This window comes from Gopherus evgoodei, chromosome 1, assembly GCF_007399415.2.
Source record: "Gopherus evgoodei ecotype Sinaloan lineage chromosome 1, rGopEvg1_v1.p, whole genome shotgun sequence".
In the NCBI taxonomy this organism is placed as follows: Eukaryota; Metazoa; Chordata; order Testudines; family Testudinidae; genus Gopherus; species Gopherus evgoodei.
The window spans coordinates 347168207-347191936 of NC_044322.1; the positions used below are offsets into that span (position 1 = coordinate 347168207).

The window sequence follows — 23730 nt, forward strand, 5'->3', positions numbered from 1 at the left end:
TTCAGCATATTATGCTCCATTTTTATTTCTTCTCACCATCTCCATTATATGAGGCACAATTCCATGAGTGGGAAGACCACAAAGTGCACACGCAGCTGACAGCAGAATTCCATTTTCACATTATCGCAGCAAGATATATGGCATGTCTCATTTAAATTATGCACAAATCAAAGATGTGTCACATAAGTGAAGGTAGCACAGGGCCCTTCAGAGGAAAACAAATTCTTCTCCCTAAGACCATGACCATCTGTCTGTCAATTTAGATTAATCACACTGAGTTATCATCTCAATCACACATATCTCAGAAGCACAGGACCTGATCCAAAAACCACTGAAATCAATGGAAGTCTTCCCATTTATTCCAAAAGGCTTTGGATCAGGCCCTGTTGTGAAGACATAGAAAAGATTGATACATACCAGCATGGGACTGATTCTCCATTGCCATGAGCCACTTATGTTTTTAATCAGATTTCTCAACTCCATCTACTTTCCACCTGCAGTCACTAGGCTTAGTTCTCTGTTCCCCTGCAGCTTGTGTAGACATTTATACCAGTGAAAGTGGACAGGAAATGGTGCCAAATCAGAATGGAAGCTTTTCCCACCTAATTTTGGACTGGTTGCTACTGACTATGCAAAATACTGAGTAACAGAGAAGCTGGACCACTTTGTATAAACACAAATGGCTACATGAGGTACAAATCAGTGAAGAACTGCACCCCATCTCTGCCTCTGATGTCTGATTTCTTTCTGCCATATCAGAAGTTGAAAGATCAGGTTTGGTAGCCTGCCTCTTTTAAGTCAGGCAATTAACAATACAATTGGCAAGATTTTTCAGCTGGTGTTTTTAAGATACAACTTTTTTGGTGCTGACTCAGTGTTCAGGAAAGATAACAGACAGCCATGGAGACTGAAGTCTTTAACCTATAGGAGAGGTCAAGCAAAGCAAGCTCCCACCACTGCTCCCTCCAATATGCGTCTACCCTGACCGAAAAGGATCACCTCTCATGGTAGGAGAATAGATTAATCTCAGTTATCATTTCTATTCTTTGCCTCTCTGCTGAGCAACTTAATGAAGCCAACCTTCTCTCTTCAAGAAAACTAGAAAGGTATGAAAATACATGATCCACAATAACATTTTTGTGACCTTTTCTCTGTGCCTCAAACTTAAGCTCAACTGATACTCAAACTCTGGCCTATTTTTAAATCAAACCAAATATTATATCTGAACTATTAAGCTACAGGAAATTAAGATGGTCCCTAAAGAGTTTAAAAGATAACACACTGAAAGGAATTTTTAAGAGACTCTTTTCACATGATAATTAATTCCTAGAAGTCTTCATTGCATTCTTCTTATACATAAGTGGATGCTAATAAGCCATGCAGAAAGACTCTGCTTGTTAAAATACAAATGAGATATTCCTTACGTTTATACATGTGTAAGTACAATTAATATTATGGACCCAACTGGAAACAAAATTGCTTTAGCTAACAAACCATTGCAATGCAATCAAATGTGATACCAAACGTAATTGTAAGAGATCCATTTGGGGAATCAAGCAATTATTTCAATACAGAACATGTCCCCATTCTTTCTTTTTTAAAAAGCCCCTGAAATCTAAAAGAATAATTGAACTATCACAAGTAACAAAAAATACCTTCCTTTCAGCCTTCAAAATCTCAAGAAATTCAAAGTAGCAACTGATGAAGTTTGGTTGATTTGATGGCTGCATTAATCCGAACTAATTTATAAATACATTTTTTGTTTCTCCAGCTCTCTGTTCAGCTAGGGAATTGCATGCTGCCAGGAGTAAAGGAAGTAGAGAAGGGCAGTGAATTAAGTGGGCCTTTTTTCTTTTTCTTGTTATGCTCCTGCTGTTCAGTATTTTGGATTCTTCTTCATAGTGTTCACACAGGTCTCTAGAGACCTAACACTTTTATAAGTGTTTTTGTATTTTATGGCCTTAAAGGTAATTGCAAATCAGAGATATTTTAATTGGCATTGCATTTAATCAGAAAAACTATATTTTACCAACCAATATTTAATTAAAGCTGCCCTCCTTTACTCCAGAAAATGTCCAGGATCTCTAATATTCCTTTGAAACATTAAGGCATCTTTTCAGTAATTATTCCCAATACCCCAATGTTAAATTATTGATGCAAGACATTAAGAAGTTAGTTAGACTCTTTAAAATAGTTAAAACTCTAAAGCATTCATGTTAAAATGGATTCTTAAAAGAAATTCTGTAAAAAAAAATCATTTGGTGTCTATTATAGTTAGGATTTCTAAACATTCCTGTGTAATAAAGGTTTATGGGCAATGTGCCTACATCTTAATAAAAATTCTACTTACATAAGAGTAAAATTCACTCCACATAAACCCAGAGTGTTTGGGTTCTATGGTTCTGATCCATTGCCCACTGAAGCCAATAGAAATATCCACCCTCAGGGACAAGATGCTGGGCCTGTCGCACAGCACCTCCATCTGCTATTCCAGGCCATGGGTTGAAACAGTGACCACAGCTCCTCTGTGCTGGTAATGCAGAGCATCGTGGGCAACTGGATCCATAAAACGGCCCAGTCCATATGCACATTCTTAACTTTAATGACATAAGAAGTCCACTGAATTCAAAATGGCAGCCCTCTGCCACATATGTGACGTTCACCCATAATACATAGCCACAATTAATTTATATTCAGTGCATTATGTTTAATTCATCATTTTCACCTCACAAAATCACTAGAAAACATTGCAGATTTCAATTTGTGTTTATGGTGCTATATAAAATACATTTGTCAAATGATAAATAACTACACAGTGTATTTATTTAAGGAAAATTCCAAAATGATGAGAATGTCACAAGAATACATTGTGTAGTGCTGACATAGATTCAGTACAGCTTCCAGGAGATTACTGAACCTGAAATGCTTTGCAATCTGTATGTATTGTCTCATCCTTGCACACCAAAAACCCACAATCAATTCTGTGGAAGTGGGTCTTGCCCACATGCTCAAAGTCTAACTGAACGCCATATTTGAGGTCGGGAATTAATTTTCCCTGGGGTCAGATTGACAAAGATCCTTTGAGGTGGGGAGAGGGGTTTCGCCTTCCCCTGGATCATGGGGCATGGGTCACTTGCAGGTTTAAACTAGTGTAAATGGTGGATTCTCTGTAACTTGAAGTCTTTAAATCATGATTTGAGGACTTCAATAACTCGATCAGAGGCTAGGGGTCTATTACAGGAGTGGATGGGTGAGGTTCTGTGGCCTGCAATATGCAGGAGGCAGACTAGATGCTCATGATGGAACCTTCTGGCCTTGAAGTCTGTGAATCTATGAGTTACGTGAACACAGAATGCAGGTTTGGTCCTTTAGGGCCTGATTCAAAGACCACTGGTGTCAGTGAAAAGACCCACCCTAAATTCAGTATGCAATGGATTGTAACTTAATAATGTTCCCTCTAAATAACCCTCTGCTTCAAATTGCTCTTTACTGACTCCACCTTGCTAACTCAGGGTTGAAAAACGGAACCCTACCCCTTTGTTTACACAGTACACTGAGAAAATGTTAGTTCTTTACCAGCTCTAGGCCACATCTCCCTTTACTTACTCCATAGTCTCCATCTTCTTAAACAGTGGGACAAACACAGTGTATACCACCATGCAACCCCAGCAGAGTCAGTCTCTTCTGTCAGAAGCTTCCCTTTCTGAAGTAGGTTAGCTCTTATACTTGGCGCAGCCCTAAATAGTCACTTTTGTGTTGTTTGTTTGGACACCATCATAACTTTCCAGATGCCAGGTAGGTTTGTTATTGATACATCCCCTGACTTTGGGGATGGGAGGAGAGGTAGTTTACAGGAAGCAGTTTAAGTAAAATAAATACTGATCTGACATTCTACTAAAATGTTCCAACTTCTGAGCTTTTGAGCACTGAAAAAAAGTTAAGTTCATTTACTTTTTGCCTGCAGTTCTTGTGTAGTAATAGTTCTCAGTTTCAGCTGGAAAATAAAGCTAGAAACTAGAAATATTATAAAAAAGTCTTCTCTCATGGAACTAGAGATCATTAAAAAATGAGGCCTCTTTCCACAAGAGAGAGTCTCTTTGCTTTCATCAAAATCTGAATTTCATCTACATTCTTCCAAACTATCCCCGCCCCAAAAAAGTCAGAGAATTTTTACTAGCTCTACATTAAATTATCAGTAGAATTAACCAGAAAGAGTTTTGGGTGAGTTTGGATAAACTTTGGGTTTTTAGAGTCCTCTCTGAACTGAATCTTTGCAGATTTGCCCCATACCAATTATTTTAGCATCACCTAATTATCCAAGGATACTAGATCTCTGTTCCAGTACAACTCTAGCTCAGACAGAAAATCTTGGAACTTTAGTATATTTTAAACACTTCCTTGTTCCAACCTTAGTAGATTTTACACACTTTTGTTATGTAATTGTGCACAAATATTTACATTCAGAACAAGTTGTTACAACAGATGAGCTGACACTTTTTCTACTGGCACACTTCTTACACCTCTACACAGACCTCAGAACTTATGTTATGTCTTTTACCCTCACTCCCCTCGGTTTCTTCCACTGAAATCAGCCCATATAGTCACTCTGTAAGAGCAAGCCTCTCATGTTATATATTTTCTTTTGCTTGTTTTGTTTTTTTCTTTTACCCTCCAAAACCCCACAGGCTATCATTGTGCTACAATATGGCTGTCAAGACCGTTGCTGAGCGTAAGCTAATTAAAATAAGCAACAGACTGTGTCCAAAAAACCTTGTTTCTCTTGTGATTCATGTGCATGGTGCTGAAGGGGCTTTAATAACCCAGAAGAAAATCCTAGAAAAGAAACAACCCCATAAAAGACACCCTGGAACCACAAATACAGTAAGAAGCAGAGTCCATTGAAAGCCTTCTACAGTACAGCTTCTGTTTCCAAAACAGTCATTAGGAGAATGAATCTTGCAGTGAAAAATAAGTTTATCAAAAAGATCTGTGTGCAAGCTAATTTGATCAGGCATTTTCTAAAAAGTAGGCCAGAAGAGAAGAAAGATTACTTCTGGCTAAAATGGAACAAATTAAATTATAAGATGCTTAATACATTTATTCTCAATTTAATTGCATAACCTAATGTCAAGGTTATTATATTCTGTACCGTGTTCTCATCCTAACTCAAAACAGTAAAGCACAAGCTTGGTTTGCAGCCAATTTATTACAAATCCAACTGCAGACTCTTTCGGCCTATGAGATATGCACAGATTGTCATTGCCTTAACTCTATAACTCCAGCCATTGCCTGAGCTGCGTGCATTAATATAAAATTACATTTCAAAAATTACTTTGAGATCTCTCCTTGGCAATGAATTATGATGAGACCAGAAGCTTTCCTGAAGGGAGTATGATAATCTGCATATTTCCCACTGAAGGTGACAGGCAAAAGAAAAAAAACAAAGCCCAGAGACACTGCTAGCCAGGTGGCACAAGTGCCTAGTGTAGCAGTAAAAGAGTGCATGATCTAAAACTATCCACACCCTTGTGCACGGAGACCGTCAAAACAGCAGACTGTTGCTCATTAGTGATCCAGGCTCTTCTGAGCTAGTTATAGGATCTGAATTTGGCCAGGACCTAAGTCATGTTTTTAACTCTCTGTCTCTCAGTGTGCATAAGTAGGGCCCTACCAAATTCATGGCCATGAAAAACACATCACAGACCAGGAAATCTGGTCTCCCCCTGTGAAATTTGGTCTTTTGCGTGCCTTTACCCTATACTATATAGATTTCATGGGGGAGACCAGCGTTTATAAAACTGGGGGTCCTGATCCAAAAGTGGGTTTTGGGGGGATTGCAAGGTTAATTTAGGGGGGTTGCGGTATTGCCACCCTTACTTCTGAGCTGCCTTCAGAGCTGGGCGGCCGGAGAGCGGCAGCTGCTGACTGTGGATCCAGCACTGAAGGCAGCAGCACAGAAGTAAGGGTGGCAATACCACACCATGCCCATGTGCAGTCAGTTTGTGTTTGGGACAAAGGATGTTCAAGTCACATGGCAGAGGATATAAAAAGTCAACTGCATCATCTCCATTTGGTCTTCAGTCCTGCTTCTCACCTCTGAAGCAACTTCTCTACAACAGAAGCTTAGAACAAAGGACTGATAGACCCATCCATTCTTTGTATGTGTTCCAAAGGAACTTTACAAGCTAGCAAACTCACCAGTGCTGCTAAGAACCTGATACATAAAACTTCAGAGTCCATATATGTATCTGATTATTTTGACCATTTAACAACTCTCCTTATTCTTTTCTTTTATAATAAACCTTTAGATTTAAATACCAAAGGATTGGCTGGCAGTGTGGTATTTTGGGTAAGACCTAAACTAATATTTATCTAGCAATGTGGCTGGTCCTTTGGGAATCAGAAGAACGTTTAGTATAGTGAATAGAGTTTTAAGTAACTTCTCACTTTACTGGACCTATTTGCTGATTGGGAGCCAGAGACTGGAATGCAATAAAGAGGGGCTGTGTGCTTTTTTTTCTAGCTTCTTGATAACCAGTGCAGGGGATCAGAACCACAGTTTTGTGGCTGGTCGGGGAGTCTAACTACAATGTTAAACATCAGTTTTGGGAGAATCTGGTTTCTTTTTTGCAGCCTGCCCTGCCCTTGGCACCTTTACATGCCACTGTCCTACAGAAACCGATGTATTCATTGTTCATTGCAATGAAGCACATGCACAACACTGATTCTTTCAATCAGGCCACATCCATGTTTTCAGGGGAACAGATCCCTGCTGACACAGCTGTATTGACAAGTAAAATTCACAAGAATAGAGTGACAGTTGTAAAGCGGGAAATTTTTGAAAAGGTAGATGAGGGAAAAGTGAAAAAACTTACCCCAAACTCATCCCTCCACTGATGTGCTGCTTGAAATGTCTCTGCTTCTTTTGCAAGGTTCTAAGGAAAAACAAAAAGACATCTATTTTGATGTTTTCAATACCTGTCTTAATATAATTATCTTGTAAACAATAGTCATTATAGGAATACCTATTTTTCTAACTCTCATAACAGCTAGCATAATGGTATTAATATGACACTGAGATATAACAGGTGTTAGGCCGATTTCAATGTATAGTTTCTTAAATTTCCTATTTATTTTTTTTTTGTGGGGACACTAAACTTGATGAACAAATATGAGATCACTGTGAAGACTTTTAAAGATGCCAGTCTACAAGTGGGATGTACACAATATATTGGACCCTCTGCTGCACATCCAGCTGAGCCCACAGGGTGAAGATCAGGACACCTGTATAAAGCCCAAGAAATAATGCTTTACTCAGGTTGTTCACCCTGCAGTGGTGTGTGAGAAACAGACAATATGCAGTTTCTCCAGCCTGCGGGAAGGACACTGGGCTTTGGAAAAGAGGCATTGTCGTACTGGATATTAATGATCTTCCACCTCATCTCTTCTTGGCAGCTAGCTCAGCCTGTAGACTTGAACAGTAACTGCTTTTTCAGTGAGATTTCCAATTATTTTCATCTGCCTAATACCAATTACTATTACAAGCATTAATTTGTTACCCATCACTGTGGTGACATAGATGTCACAAGATATTCTGAGCTATTAGATATCATGACATGATTAAGTTATCTCCATAGGCCCCACGTTGTGTTTCATCTCTTTTCCTGCCTAGTCACTGTAAAGCTTGTCTCTCTCACCAACAGAAGTTGGCCCAATAAAAGATATTATCTCTCCCACCCTGTGTCTCTAATATCCTAGGACCAACACAGCCATAACAACACTGCATGTTCACTGTAAAGCAATTTGCATCTGAATTGCCCCTCTAAGTGAAAGAATTCTTTCACCCAAAATTTCAGAAATCCAACACTCATGGTAAAGCTCTTATCAACCCCATCCCTCTATGGTGATCAACTCACATACATTTACCTAAAGGGTAAAGCTGAATTCCTAATCAAATCAGTTAGAAACACAGGAGTTCCAATACTAGAGCAAGCCTCTGACCCTATCTACTCTGCAGTCCTCCCTCTGTCAGTAACCAGTTCCTCATACATCAACAGGTTAGGATAATAAACTATTTATGCAAACATAATGACCTCCATCAATGTAATCAAAGCATGACCACTGGAGCAGATCATTCTCTGTAGCATGAAGATTGACATCCCTTGTTACTTTTTAACCTAGACACTGTAGTTGCAACTGGTTTTTCTCATACATGTAAATACATAATACTTTTTTATCTCATTAAGTTATTTACTTCTTTCTTCTCCTTATTAAGTGATATTTCTCTAGGTAAAGTATACATTCTCTTTATACATAGTTAATGTATTTATTTAAATTTGTTGCCTTTTAATTTTATTATGCAAGAAGGGTCATGGTGAAGGGAGAACATCTATCCCTTCTGATTCCTCTTAGTTATAATCCTTTTTATTTATTTTTCATTTTAAAACACTCCTCATATGTAATTCCCAAACTTTTTCTGGTTTCCCTCTTTAGACATTTCCCTTTTTCAGCTATACTCTGAGATGAGGTAATACAAAATTAATACTCAATTGAGTAAAAACATGCCATATATTCAAAAAATGACATTATATTCTGGCACCAGAACTAAAAGCAGGGAGGTTTTCTTTCCTGTGCTCTCAATCTCCCTATGCTGGTGTCCAGGAAGCCGGGAGGAGGAAGCTTCCTGATTGGAATGCCGACGTACTTTCTGGCATTTCCTACATTTTGAGGACTTGACTTTGCAGCCTTAATAGTGTTCTTTTAATGTAGCTTTGATTTGTTTTGTGTGTGGGGGGGTTGGGGTGAGGTGGGGGGTGAGGGTGAGACAGAGATGTAAATATAGATGTCTCATGCAAGTCCTCACACAGTCTGTGGAGAACATCCACTACTAACTGCTTTAGCTCCCTCTCTTTAAATTCACCTTCAGACTTTGTAATGAGAGTAGGGCTTCTGTGAAACACCAAAGGAAGTGCACAAGAATATCAATAAACGCATTTCCAAATGTTTATTGCACAAGAAAAACTTTTCTAACAAGGAAAAGGTAATTCAAAGACCAACCCTTCATTTTAATATCCAATTCAGGCAAAACAGGGTAAAGCAGGTATGTTATTAGAGATTTGAAGAGGGAAGAAAGTGGACTAGATGGCTCAGGTGATTGATAACAGGATTCTAAAACTCTCTGATTCTAGTATTCTATTTGAATCTAGTTCACATCAATAGTGAATAAAATTCATTACCGTCTGATGACATCTTGGTCACTATGGGACAGATCCAAAGACAGTTAAAGTCAATGGAAAGATCCTCATTGACAACAATAGATTTTGGATTAAATCTTATGTGAAATGAATTGGTGGTGTCAGTTTCATTTCCAGTTGACGGATAACAACAATAGTTTTATCACGTGGAAATTGTCGGTTTTGTTTGCAGTCTCAGCAAAGAGGCGAAGACCTGAATGATTACGACCCTGCTAGTGGTGCCTTTAGAAAGGAGTTTGACCACAGTGGTTGGTGGGAGACTAATAAGACACTTTAATTGGTGCCGTCATTGTAGGACCAGCTCTGTAGAAAGAGGAAGTCAAACTCCTGGACTGGCAGGCTGGCATATTTCACAAGCACTGCATTCATTTTAACTCATTATTATTATTAATTTGCAATCATCCTATAAACAGTGTCAGAACATAGCCTGTTCCACTGCCAAAGAAGAGCTGTGCCTACTCTACTGTGTTAGGCAATTCAAACTATTCATAGCTAATAGGAAATTACTGATGTCTTATCAGCATTTCCACCCACAATTACCTTCCAATTGGCCAACTTCCACATTTGCAAAACAAAAACAATTCCATTATAACATGATTCATTATGCTGGGACAAAGCATGGCTTGCCTCCATACAACTCATTAGATTAATTCATTACCTCATATACCTCAATGTGATAATGCACTCGCATAATGCAATGGGATGGGGATTTATAAATCCCCATTTCTTTACTCAATACAGCCAGTTCTGCATCAAATTGTAGAGGATGTGCTCTGATGAGTTATAGCTGGTTAAGCCATGCTTCATAACAATATAGCAAAGTGGGACATAGTGTGACCTCGCCACACAAAACTATACAACACAGATATTTATTTGTATTGGGCTCTTTACAAATGCCTCAATATACCCCTGAAGGACAGCTCTGAACTGCTTCTGGGTTATACAGAGACAAGAGGAATCCAAATGAACCAAATTGGTAAATGGGTTACAATGGAGGAATATCTGTTTGCATTGTCCATACTAAGGATTTCAGAAAAAGTAAGGAGTAACCAGACATGAACCTCTCTTTGAAATCTGAGACTCTTGTTTAACAAGTTGTTTGTTTTCTGGGCTCGCAGTGGAAGTGCCCAAAGCCAATAAGAAAGTCAATTCTCACATACAGTATTTCCATGAGTGGAAGAATTAATAACACAAAATCATATAAGCTCCAGTTCTCTTGAACTTCCCAGCTCACCTTTGCAGTCATGAGTTTCAAGTAGTTTGGATAAGCATCCATATTTGTGTGTGTATTCCAAATAAAAACAAAACAAAATCAACCCAAAATAATAAAGCTACTTAGCACTTCTGGAGCATTTTATAAATGTAGATCTCAAAATATCTTACAAATGTCTACCCACTTTTACATCTACATTTTGAATTTGGAGAAACTGATGCTCAGAGAGGTAAAGCCCCACATTTACAAAAGTGGCATTTAATTCCAGCTGCCCAATATTAAACAGCTGGGGCCCAATTTTCTGAGATGTTCCCTCATGTCCAACTGCAGATGTTCAAAACCTCTGGAAATCAGGCCCTAATTGTGGAAAGCTGGGCACGCAAACTCACGGTCCCTTTAGAAAACTTAGGCCGAAACTACTTGCCAAAAGTCACATGAAGTAATTGTCAAAAAAGTGAACAGAACCAAGGTCTCCCCCACTGTAAGTCCATTGCTCTATTCACTAAACTACACTACTTTTCTCCATCAACTGTTCTAGACCCCCTGTACTCTGGTGTCATGCTTTGTTGTGGTGGGACAGCTTGCAAGCTCTAACGATCCCCATAGTCTGTGTCAGTGGGGGCTTTTTGCTCCTGGCAGATTCAGCCATGCCAGACTGGTTTGTGGGGGAGAAGCAGACAAAACAGACACCCTGGTTCTCCAGGTTGGGGGTTAGGCACAGGACTAACAACCCTGTCCTGTAAAAAACAAAATATGTGACAGAAACAGCAGCGGAGAAATCAACCATTACAGTGTGTGATGGCCTTCAGGAGTCAATGACCCATATGACTGCCAGTGGTGAAAGTGGACAGGAAGCCACTGGCATGAAGACTGAAGTGCTCAACCCCAAGACAAAAAGCAAACTTGTTTTTTGGAACATACAAACAATGTACGAAACAGGGAAGCTTGCTCAAGTCACAGCAGAGATGAGATGCTACTGCTTACACATCCTGGGTGTCAGCAAGAGCAGATGGACAGGATCAGGAAGATTAACAACAGCCTTGGGAAAAACTCTGCTGTATTCTGGATGAGATGATGGACAATACCATGAGGGTTTTGCCATCCTTTTGAAGAAGGGAATGGAGCGGTCTCTGCTTGAGTGGAAATCCATCAGCAGCAAACTTACAAGAGCCAGACCAAAAGAAAAACACAAAAATATCATCCTGATTCAGTGTTTTGCTCCAACAAAGGACAAATTCTACTTTGAATAACAGGCGGAGTTAGAGAGAGAGTACCACACCATGACCTAGCTATCATCATGGGAGACCTGAATGCCAAGGTCAGTAAGGACAACACAAACAATGACAGAGCAATGGGAAGACATGGGTATAGCATTATGAATGAAAACAGAGGGAGGCTTGTTGATCTCTGCAATACGAATGACCTAGTCATTGTCAGAACCCTAGATGAACATTGTGAAATTCACAAGCTGACATGGTGTTCCCCAAATGGCAGACTTTATCAGCTTTTTCAGTGGTAAATGGCAGACAGCATGGGACAAACAAGGCCACATACTGACAACAGAAAAAGAACATGAAATGCTCTGGACAAGGCATTTCAAAGAATTGCTGAACAGGGAGCCACCTAAAGAGGAAGCAAACATCTAGGAGTCAGAAGAAGATCTTGATATCAACACAGACACCCCAACTAAGGAAGAGATCATTCAAGCCATCAAATCCTTAAAAAATGGGAAAGCTCCTGGCAAGGAAAACTTGAATTCAGAATTATTCAAAGCAAATCCTGAGTTAGCAGCATTTATCCTGCCCCCCCCTATTTACATCAGTCTGGGAAAGGGAAAAAGTGCCATATGAGTGGACCAATGGGATAATAGTGAAGATACCAAAGAAAGGCACTCCGAGTGATTGTAATAACAGGTGTGGTATCACACTTTTATCTGTGCCAAACAAGGTATTGTGTACGATCATAGTCCAGCGTATATCTGAGGCAGTTGAAAGCGTTCTCAGGAAAGAGCAAGCCGGTTTTCAGAAAGGGCATGGATGCACAACCAGATCTTCACTCTATGAAACATAACAGAACAATGCTTAGAATGGCTATGGCAACTCTACATACATGTCACAGAATTTGAGAAGGCTTTTGAAAACATTCAAAGGACCAGTCTATGTTGCACTTTGCACGTATATGGAGTCCCTCCCTGTATAATCAACGTCATCAAAAGCTTCTATTTCAACTTTACATGCAGTGTTGATCACAGTGAGCTCAGTTTTTAAGGCAAAACAGTACATCAGGGGTGTGTCACGTCTGCAATCCTCTTCAACATTTCCATTGACTGGGTAATGTGGCTTACAACAGAAGATATGCCAAGAGGCATTAAATGGACACTTTTCTCATCCCTTGAAGACCTGGACTTTGCAGATGATCTCATTCTCCTATCACATATCCAACACCATATACAAGAAAAAACAACTCGACTCAACACATTCAGCCAGCAAACTGGACAGAAAATAAACAGCAATAAGACAGATATCATGACCTTTAATATTGCCTCACCATCACCAGTATGGATAGAGGATCATGTTCTCACCAATGTAGAAACATTCACATACTTAGGCAGCACTACCAGCCAGGATGGTAGAACAAGCCAGCATATCCAGAACAGAACAGTAAAGCCAGGAACAACTTCAGGAGCTTAAATACAGTCTGGAAATCATCAAAATACAACACCAAAACTAAACTCAAGATTTATCAGAGCTGCATACTTTCAACTCTACTTTATAACGTAAAATGCTGGGGAATGAGAAAGTATGACATGACTAAACTGCCTTCATTCCATACAACCTGCATTAGAAAAATCCTCCTTATCTTTTGGCCCAGAACAATCTCTAACCAAGATCTATTCACAGAGTGCTGCCAAGAAGATATGAACACCATCATTACCATGAGACATTGGAGATGGATTGACCATGTGCTCTGGATGGAAACTGATTCCATCACCAGAATAGCAATAAGATGGACACCTGACGGCAAGTGAAAATGAGGCCACCCAAAACCGACATGGCAAAGAGCTGTGGAAGCTGAGCTGAAAAACCTGGGGCACAGATGGGGAACCACTGAAAACTTGCCAGAAACAGACAGGAGTGGAGGAGCTTCACTCTTGCCCTAAACGCCAGAGGTGTAATGGGAACACAATGATGATTATAATGAATGATCTACTCCCAACTATTGTCATACAAGGTGCCATCTTTAATGGTTAGAGTAGGGATAGTCAATCAGAACTGCAAGGATCTAAGATTTTGCAATGAATTTATAGTGTGATCACGAACAAATCACTTACCCTTCTTTGTAAAGTTGGATATCTTTGGATGAAAGGCAATGGAAGAACATTGAGAGTTGTATTATTTTGAAAATGCAATTAATATTTGACTGTGTATTTTGTAAAGTTAAGACATTCTCACACACAGATGCTGTGCCTATTTTTCTGAGCAAGGATGACACTCTACCGCTATTGCTGTAGGAGCATACAGTCTAGAGAGGGAATGCTCTGTTAAAAGTATAATTTAGAAGCCAGGACTCCTGGGTCATACACAGATGGACTGTGCAGCAAATTAGGAGTTGTTTGTGCCCTTTGTTGTTCCCTGGTGATGTACAAGGATAATCTCAACTTTTCTCACCCTCAAAGAATTTCAGCTTGCTTTTTATCACAGAAATGTCAGGTCTTGTCTTCTTTCTTTCTTGGGACGATTCTCTGGAGACCATGAGTTGGACAGCGATGCAACAATAGGCTGAAACTTGAAAAAAGACTCAACACCACCACCCTCATCAGAGGTGGGATGAGTAAGCTAAGTTTAGCTTTGAACCTACTATGATGCTACTAACCTATACTGCAGATCCCCACAGGATTCTCCAGCAAAAACTGGGACACCAAGAGCTGATATTTTAAAGTTTAAAAAGAAGAGAGAAAGGGTCCCAAATAAACTTTTCTTTTTGCAAATTCATTTTTGATCATTTACATCATTGTGTGCCTCAGTTTACCCATCTATAAAGGTGTTGTAAAGAAGAACGTTTATGAAGTGTTTGGAGAACCATGACTGTTATTATCCTTTTGAGTAGATACACTGTGATATAAAGAACATTAAAAAGGCCAGCATTTAGATATTATTTTAGGTCCCCATGGATGATGGGAAAAAATCTACTGTTAGAAGGAAGAATATTTAAAAATATTGCATTGGGCTAATACTTGCCAGTGCTCTTACCTGCAATTATTTATATTTTTTATTTTTTAAAGAAATCAGATCTGCTGTCCATTGTTTTCTTGATATGTGCCGTTGAACTAAGCATTACCTTCAATAACCTTCAATTCAAGCAGGTGATAATTATTAGTATGAAAACAACTAGCCTTTGAAACACTGTCTCTGCTCACAAGCAGATATTCTCATCCACGCACTGCAAAAGAACATTGCTTGTTGTTACATTTCTTGTAATCTTTCCAACAGAGCTGCTACCCTTAAAGTAAAATATCCATTGTGGAAGATTAAGAAAATGCAAGCAGATCCAAGGTTTATGTTTATTTCAACTTTTCTGTAACTTTTAAAAGGGTTACAAAAAACCCACATGAATCCTACTAACTGTCAATCTTAGAACTGCCTGTTTTAAAGGTCTAGTCCCCAGATCCCAAAAAAGCCTTTGATGTACCATAGTCTGCAGGAATGAGACCTGAAGAAGCTTTATCTGATCCGTTGAAAGAGCAACTCCCTAAAAGGCCCATTCATCTTCTATCATTCCCTTTTCTTGTCTGTCATAGCTTTATCTCCCCGGAGCCAGCACAGACCTCTGTCAGTTCATGGCTCTATTACAATTATATTCAGTACAATGAAATCAATCTTCTTATGCTTCCCACCTCCTCCCCTCAAGTATTTCATCTTGAAATAATATTTGAGTACCCCTTGGTACATTAAGCCATTATAAAATGTGTAATCCGAGAGTTATTAGACCTCAATAGTCTGACAAAAGCTTTCTAAAATGCTGAATTCCAAGGAATTTTTTTTTAGGTCATCTAAAAAGAGATATACCCAGGGAGAATGTAGCAGCATCACAGCTGGCTTCAAACAATTTAGAAATATAGAATGAACTTCAAATGCTGCTTTGGAGATATAATTCAAATACTCCATCCTGTTATGTATGAATAATACAGAAGACATCACTGTACGGTAGTATGTGCAGATTATATATATGAAAGAACATATACTGTCACACAAATATTAGTTTCCTTTACCTAATTATAAACACCACACCAATAGGGAAGTAATGGAAAGAAATGAGTTGGGATGGGGATGGGGTAAGCAGTTCCTGGCAAAAAGAAGCAATAATGAAAGAATATTATGAGAATTCTATTTTTAAAATGTTTTAATAAAATCCGATGAAGCATTGCAAGCTAAAATATGTATTTATTTGTTCATAATGCTGCTACTTTCTCTCTATTAAGCTGAATTTAATTAAACCACTCACATAGGACTAGATTCTGCTACACTTACTCATGTATGGTACCTTACTCTGTAGTAATCCATTGCAGTAGATTGGACTATTTATAGAGCAGAGTATTACTCATTGTGAGTAAATGTGGTTAAATGACTCCAAATCAGTGATACTCTGATTGAGGCTCATGAGCCGCAAATGGCTCTTTAATGCATCTCCTGTGGCTCTTTACAGCCAACAGTATTAAAACACCATGATTTAATTATTAACCAATCAGGATATTTTACTATGTTTTTAACTAATTGTAGTTGATAAAATAATATTTGGTCAGTCATTCTGCTGTGAGAATAATTACATATAACTAAATACTTCCCCCGTATACTGTTTAAATATGAATATATAGTACTGTAGTAAATGAAACAATGAATTCACACTACTGTGGCTCTTTTGGTAATGCTGATTGCTAATTTGGCTCCTGAACCACTGAGGTCTGAGTATCACTGCCCTAAGTGATCATTCTTGCCATATTCCAAATGCGTCATGTTTTTTTCTTTGGGTAACTAGGTAATTCATAGATTCCAAGACCAGAAGGGACCACTGTGATACAGGAGGTCAGACTAGATGATAACAGAGGTCACAGAACTTCCCCAAATACTCCCTAGAGCAGATGTTTTAGAAAAACATCCCATCTTGATTTAAAAATTTTCAATGATGGAGAATCCACAATGACCCTTGGTAAATTGTTCCCATGGTTAATTACATTTTTAACTGTGATAGTATGCCTTATTTCCAGTCCGAATTTTTCTAGCTTCAGCTTCCACCATTGGATCATGTTATACCTTTCTCTGTTAAATTTAAGAGCCAATTATTAAGTATTTGTTCCCCATGTAGGTACTTATAGACTGTAATTAAGTCACCCCTTAACCTTCTCTTTGTGAAGCTAAAAAAATTGAGCTCCTTGGTTCTATCACTATAAGGCATGTTTTCTAATCCTTTAAACATTCACATGGCTCTTCTCTGAAACACCTCTAATATATCAACACTCTTCTTGAACTGTGGACAGCAGAACTGAACTCAGTATTCCAGCAGTGGTCTCACCAGCACCTAATACAGAGGGAAATCAACCTCTCTACTGCTACTCAAGACTCCCCTATTTATGCATCCCAGGATCACATTAGCTCTTTTGGCCACAGCATCACACTGGAAGCTCATCTTCAGCTTCATGTTCACTATGACCCGAAATCTTTTTCAAAATCACTGCTTCCCAGGATACAGTTCCCCATCCCTGTAAGTATGGCCTACATTCTTTGTTCCTAGAGGTAAACGTTTACATTTAGCCATATTAAAACACATATTGTTTCCTTGCTTCCAGTTTACCTGGTGAGCCAGATTACTCTGAACCAGTGACCTGTCGTCTTCATTATTTACCACTCTTTCAATAGGTTTGTCATCTGCAAACCTTTATCAGTGATGATTTTGTGTGTTCTTCCAGGTCATTGATAAAAATGTTGAATAGTGTAGTAGGACACAGAAGCGATGCCTGCAGGACCTCACTGGAAATACTGGGATATTTGTTCTGTGGCCTTGCCGTCTACTCAGAACTGTGGTCTGTGTAGCTTTTCTGCACCACATCACAATTCAAAATTGATTTTAGCAGGTGGGGCCCCCATCTGAAAAGAGATCTTTGAGGAATGACCCTTACACCCACTTTGAATGGCAACTGACTTCAGCTGGACTCCATGAGAGCATAAGAGTCCTCTGTGCAGGATTCCAGACCTAGTTACTATATGTTGTTTAGATTCCAACAAATGACATAATGTTTATGTACAGTGGTTGACAACTAGGATTGCCAGGCGTTGGTTTTTGACTGAAACGCCTGGTTGAAAAGGGACCCTGGTGGCTCTGGTCAGCACCAGTGAGTGGGCTGCTAAAAGTCCGGTCAGCAGTACAGTGGAGCTAAGGCAGGCTCCCTGACACAAGGGCAGCCATGAGGGCTCCGCATACTGCCCCCGCCCTGAGTGCCGGCTATGGTGCTCCTGTTGGCCATGGTTCCTGGACAATGGGAGCTATGGGGATGGCACTTGTAGCTGCAGCAGTGTGCAGAGTCCCCTGGCCCCTCTGCCTAGGAGCCGGACATGCCAACCATTTCTGGGAGCCACATGAAGCCAGGGCAGGCAGGGAGCCTGCCTTAGCCCTGCTGCGCCAAGGACCAGGAGCCACCTGAGGTAAGCGCCATCTGGCTGGAGCCCATACCCCAATCCCCTGCCCCTTTTGCACCCAAACTCCCTCCCAGAGTGCACACTCCACACCCCCTGTTCCAGCCCTTTGCCCCCTCAGTCCCACTCCCACAAGCCTGCACCCCCAGCTGGTGCTCTCACCCCCTCCTGCACCCCAAACCCCCTGCCCCAGCCCCATAAAAGTGAGTGAGGGTAGGAGAGAGCAAGCAATGGAGGGTGGGAGGATGGAGTGAGTTGGGATGGGGTTTGAGAGAAGGTGTGGGGCAGGGAGCAAGGCAAGGATGTTCAGTTTTGTGTGATTAGAAAGCTGGCAACCCTGTTGATAACTAAAAGCCAAACATTATCAATAGTTGGCATATACAGGTGTCTGAGGAGTCATATGCTTAATTGTACTTAAAATAAAAACAAGTTATGATGATATCTCATATGCCATTGTGCTATGACTAAATGCTGCTTTTATTCATGGTGACCACTGCAGCTTTAACTACTTGAATTGTAACACACAAACTAATCATTAAACCATAAACCTCAACTCCCAGTTAAGAGGTTTCCTTCTGGAATTACGGATATAAAGAAGGGATCAAAAGCAGGATTGCAATCATGAAAAAAGTTCAGGCATAGCTTAGATTAATAAAAGGGACACATCTGATTCTTTTCAAATGAAATCTTAACAGAAGTTACATTTTTCACCTATTTAGTTATATTTAACAACTAATAATTTTTGATTAATAGTGCCAGAGAATGGCACTGTTAGCCCAAGAGCAAAAGCTGTAAGCTACTGATGAACATACATTACAGTGTACACCTGAATCACAGCGAATATTAAGGCAGCCTAGGTTCTTTAGTTCAAGTTCAACTATCTCCAGCTTTTAGCTTTGCAGGGCTTCCATATCAACCAAGATGGCAACTGTCACACTGAGAAACACTACAGTCTTTGTTAAGAAACAAAAGGAGACAAAGTGAAATGGGAAGACACTTGTGTTGACTACTTGAAATTTAGTACTGAGACCAAAGGTGAAAATTTCTGACCTGATGGCCTTCTGTATAACAGTCTGTGTGCATAGCCTTCCCTCTGTGTATGGCAAATTTAGTTTGACCATGAATGATAACTGGCCATCTGATTATATTTTTCATAGTATAGCAATAGAATTGCCATAGGTTTTCTGCCAAAGGTTCCTCGCCTAAACTATCATTAGGCATTTTATTTGTATTGCAGTAAAGCCTAGGAGCCCCAGGCAGAGACCAGCACCCCACTGTGCTCGGTTCTGTACAAAGAATAAAAAGATAGTCCCTGTTCCCAAACAGCTTACAATCTAACAATAAGACAAAAAAACTATGTGCGTAGACAGACAGATGAGTGAGCACAAGGAAACACCATTGATCAGCATGACAGACAGGGCAGGAAGGTTGTGAAATAAATTCACCTGCACTCCATAGGTGCTCAGATGGCAAAAAAATCCATTGACTTCAATAGCATCAGGATTTCACTCACTGCTAATGAGCATCATAAATAATCCAAGCCTAAATAGTTGCCATCAAAATTCACAATTAAAGAAACAAATGAACATGTATGCTGCCAACTCCTCAACTGGTGCATACTGATTTAACACTATTGAAAAATCACCGGTGCTAATTTACACAAGCTGATGATGATATGGCCCACAGAATGACTGAATCACTCAAGTGTTTTACAAAACATCCCGTCGCTTCTCTGATCAGCTCTGAATAATAATAGTAACATTGCTTCCTCATACTTTCTAGTGTTTTCCATCTTCCCCAAACTTTGTACAAATATTAACCAGCTAGTATTAAAATAGCTTCAGTATAATCCTTCATTGTCTTAAATACATAGCGCATATATTTGATTAAGAGCTCTATAGCGATATGCTGATCACCTTTGTATGTAGGAAGAAGTCTTTAAGGCCAGAGATGTGTGTAGGAGTAAAAATGGTAGGGGAGAAGAGAACTATTACTTCTATAATTACGCAGTAGACTCACTGGTTTGGTACAGTAAAGAGTACACAGATACTGTGGAAAGTTCATCCTTAGGGCTGAATCCTGCCCTCTGACATCCCAGCAAGCAGCAATGGGTATTACAAGGAAAAAAGTCAGTTGATGCACTTGCCATGCAGAGTGACGGATTTTTAAGGACAGGTAGCTATGAAGGCATAATTATAGGAGAGGATTTCACCCTTAAGCACCAGGGTGTTGCATGCACAAAGTCTCTTGAAAGGAGACTCAATTTGTTTTGATAGAATGGAAGCCTTAAATTGAAGAAAATAACGTACTACAAGATAAATGATGGGCGAGACCATGTTTTCTAGAATCTCATTTCACGGCACATGGGGTTAAATAATAAAATGCTTTCAATCTATACAGCACGGGACCCACCACATTAAGCCTGAAAGCCATTTGGCTAAAGATTTGCTGAAGTAATCTTGTTGCTAAAGTAATTGCTTGTTTGGCAAAGTAATTATTGCTTGTTTGCCAACATAATCTTTTCTGATAAAGAAAGTAGAAGTGAACAGGACTCATGTGGTGTGTGTTTGTGTGTGTGTATTTCTAATTGATTTTTTACATTAATTTGTGGAAGACCAAAAATTCATATTTGGACCATGACCAATTTGCTTTTTTCCCTTCTTTTTTATAACTTACCATAAAATAATTTTTGTTTGATATACTTCCATTTATGCAAGCAAAATGTACATAAATTACAGAGTTAAAATGTATATTTAAATCTAATGTAATCTAATAATAAACCCTTTAAAATACTAAAATTCTGACGTTAATATACTGTGGGCCAGCATCCAGTTCTTGTTGGCATAACCACAATATAAGGATTCCTCAGCACAGTTTAGTCTACAAGAAGCACAGAACCAATATAGCTCTAGACCACTCCCTTACACGCACTTGCGTTTAGAGGATATGCTGGGCAAGAGGGAGTGGTTGACGGTGAAGGTACCAAGTGTAGAGCACCATGTATAACTAAGGGTTTGTAACGCACAACAGCCCCTTTAGGGTTGGCAGAAGTGAGAACAAATTCGAGGATGTTCTAACTTGCATCCCTATAATTAAGAAGAGAGGTATAAAGATAGAATTACATCGCCAGTGCTCATCATCCCCTGCATTGTTTTCCACTGATCACAGCTTGGCTGAGACAAATGATCAGGCACCTTATATTCTACCCCCTCACCCTTCTTTTATTTGTTGTAAGTGAACAGATTTCCCAGGAAAGGTGTCAGACTAAGAACCCTGGAGACACAACATTGCTTAATCATCTCATGGACAGGTGCCACACAGGTACCAGCAATTCCAGATTGCCCACACTGCCATGCCAACATGTCTCAATATGCTTCTAGATGGACCACCCCAGAGTATTACAGTATAATTCACATCCATCAGTCCTTATCTTTTTTCATGAGACTGTCGAAAGAGAGTAATTGCCAGTAGTAACAGTGGCTTCTGAAGTGGGGATATCTTTCTGCTAGGAATGGGACTTCTATTATAAAATGATTTGAACTCGTGACTCAAATTCTATCCCCATTTTCCAACCTCCTAAATTATCCAGATCCCTCTCATACTACATGCTGAAAAATTTGTTCCTTGCCATAACATTGGAGACTAGAAAAGTTCAAACTCAACCTTAGTGTACCAATTAACTAAATACTATTTTACACATTTTATATCTATGCCTAATGCTTTCCAAGCTCATCTTTTATCACATGAATAATAATTATATTTTCAGACCTTCTTAATCAGTTTTTCTAACAAGATGACCTCAGGCCCAACATGAGACAATCATATTAGCTAATAAAAATCTAATGGGGAAATCTGATTATCTTCCATAAATTTAGTAGATTGAAAGGATTTCTGTTCAATGTCACTTACACAAATGTAAGGGGTGTCTTCCTCCTTTATGATTCAAACCAAACTTTATTAATATGGACTAAAATGGACAAAACCATAGACTGATTTCCACTGAAAACTCTTCTCCCCACTCCCAAGAGGATTTGCCATTCCAAATAAGTAGACTTAGAAACTTTTACTCTATGAATGTCCCATTGATTTAATAAGGCTACTTATGGAGTTACAGGACATCCATGGTGACTTAAGAACATCTGAATCTCACCTCTGGCTCTCCATGCTTGAGTTAAACTGTGTCTGAGCACATTTAACACTCTATTCCATGTCACCAGTCAGAATTTGGCCCTCCACGAATTTCTCACACCCTAGTCCCAACTTGCTGCGCAGATTCAACTCCAAACATCTGAAGCTAATGCACACACACTGCACACGCTCACTACATTCAGAGAATTATGCACTGACTTAGTAGCAAAACAGGCACATTTTGATATGACAGAGGCTGTGGAAGACCTCATCAGTTTGATGTTTCAAGTCAGGTTCAGGTATTCATTCATTTTACTGGGTATTTACCCAAACTAAACTAAACTCTCACATATTTTAAGGTTCAGCCATACCTAGCAAAAGGTTCCCTCTTGCTAAACTCTTATACTGCTCAGGTGAAGGGAGTGTTTAAGATCTGAGCAATTTCTTTACATGGTCAAGAGAGAGAATTTTCTCTGAAACCCCTACACAAGCACACAATTGATCAAATGCTACCCAGACTCTGGGTTTAAAGCATGTGAAATGTTCTCCCTTTTAAATTTGTAGGATTACTCATTGAAGGCTTTCCATAGACTTCAGTGGATTTTGGATCAGGCCCTTAGGCCACAGGAAATAAAAATCATCATGCTAGGACATGGGTGAACCTACTTTAAAGCAGTGCCCTTAAGCATGCAGTAGGAAATAGAATTGGTTGATGTTGTTACCCTTTCTCTTGATACATACATATTAGCATTTAGCTGTAAATATCTGAGTTATTTCAGAGAAGATGTATGCAAAAACTGACAAAAAGTCTAACATTCCTCATAAAAATAATGCTGAATTAAACTTTTACATACTTCCTAGTAATATTTAATGTAATTCAGCACAACCCAGTTCTTTTTGACAGAATATCATAATAGCCTCATATTTGATTCCCTTCTTGGATGTATGGAATAGGCAATCTCTGAATACAAATAGTGCCTTTCCTAATGGAAACTTAAACAGCAAGTCTGCATCTCTAGTGCATAACAAGAAGCTGAAATCACATTAAATATCACATTCTCTTTACTGGATGCAAGGCAAATAAGAGAAGAAGTGAAGTAACATGGCTTCAGCTTGGTGATTGTAGGTTTGGATCTGGTTGAGCTGTGCAATGTAACTGAAGGAGAGGCCTGTGGAAAGCAATCCCAGAACATGAAAATAACTTCATTTGTAACTCCCCAAAGAGATATACATTAACTTACTATTTAAACAGGCAAAGCTACGGACACAGTAGCCTGAATTCAATAAGGAATTTTTCACGTGATCAAAACAAAACAACAAAACAAAAACAGACCCAGACTATAACAATGTCTCTACTTCTAACTTCTCAATGCTGATCTGTTCCAAATGATTAACAATCAAAAACCTAGTCAGAGAGAAGAGTCTTGTAGTACAGCTGCAGGGCAAGAAG

At 39.3% G+C, this 23730-nt stretch overlaps 1 protein-coding gene across 7 annotated transcripts in view; it reads right to left on the bottom strand.

Moving 5' to 3' along the window:
• Positions 1-23730, bottom strand: part of CACNA2D1 (calcium voltage-gated channel auxiliary subunit alpha2delta 1) — a 689818-nt gene that overhangs the window by 353304 nt on the left and 312784 nt on the right. For all 7 annotated transcript variants that reach the window (XM_030560557.1, XM_030560387.1, XM_030560113.1 and 4 more), the window contains exon 4: positions 6876-6935. In XM_030560557.1, the coding sequence (XP_030416417.1) occupies positions 6876-6935 (60 nt within the window). The remainder of the gene's footprint in view (positions 1-6875; positions 6936-23730) is intronic.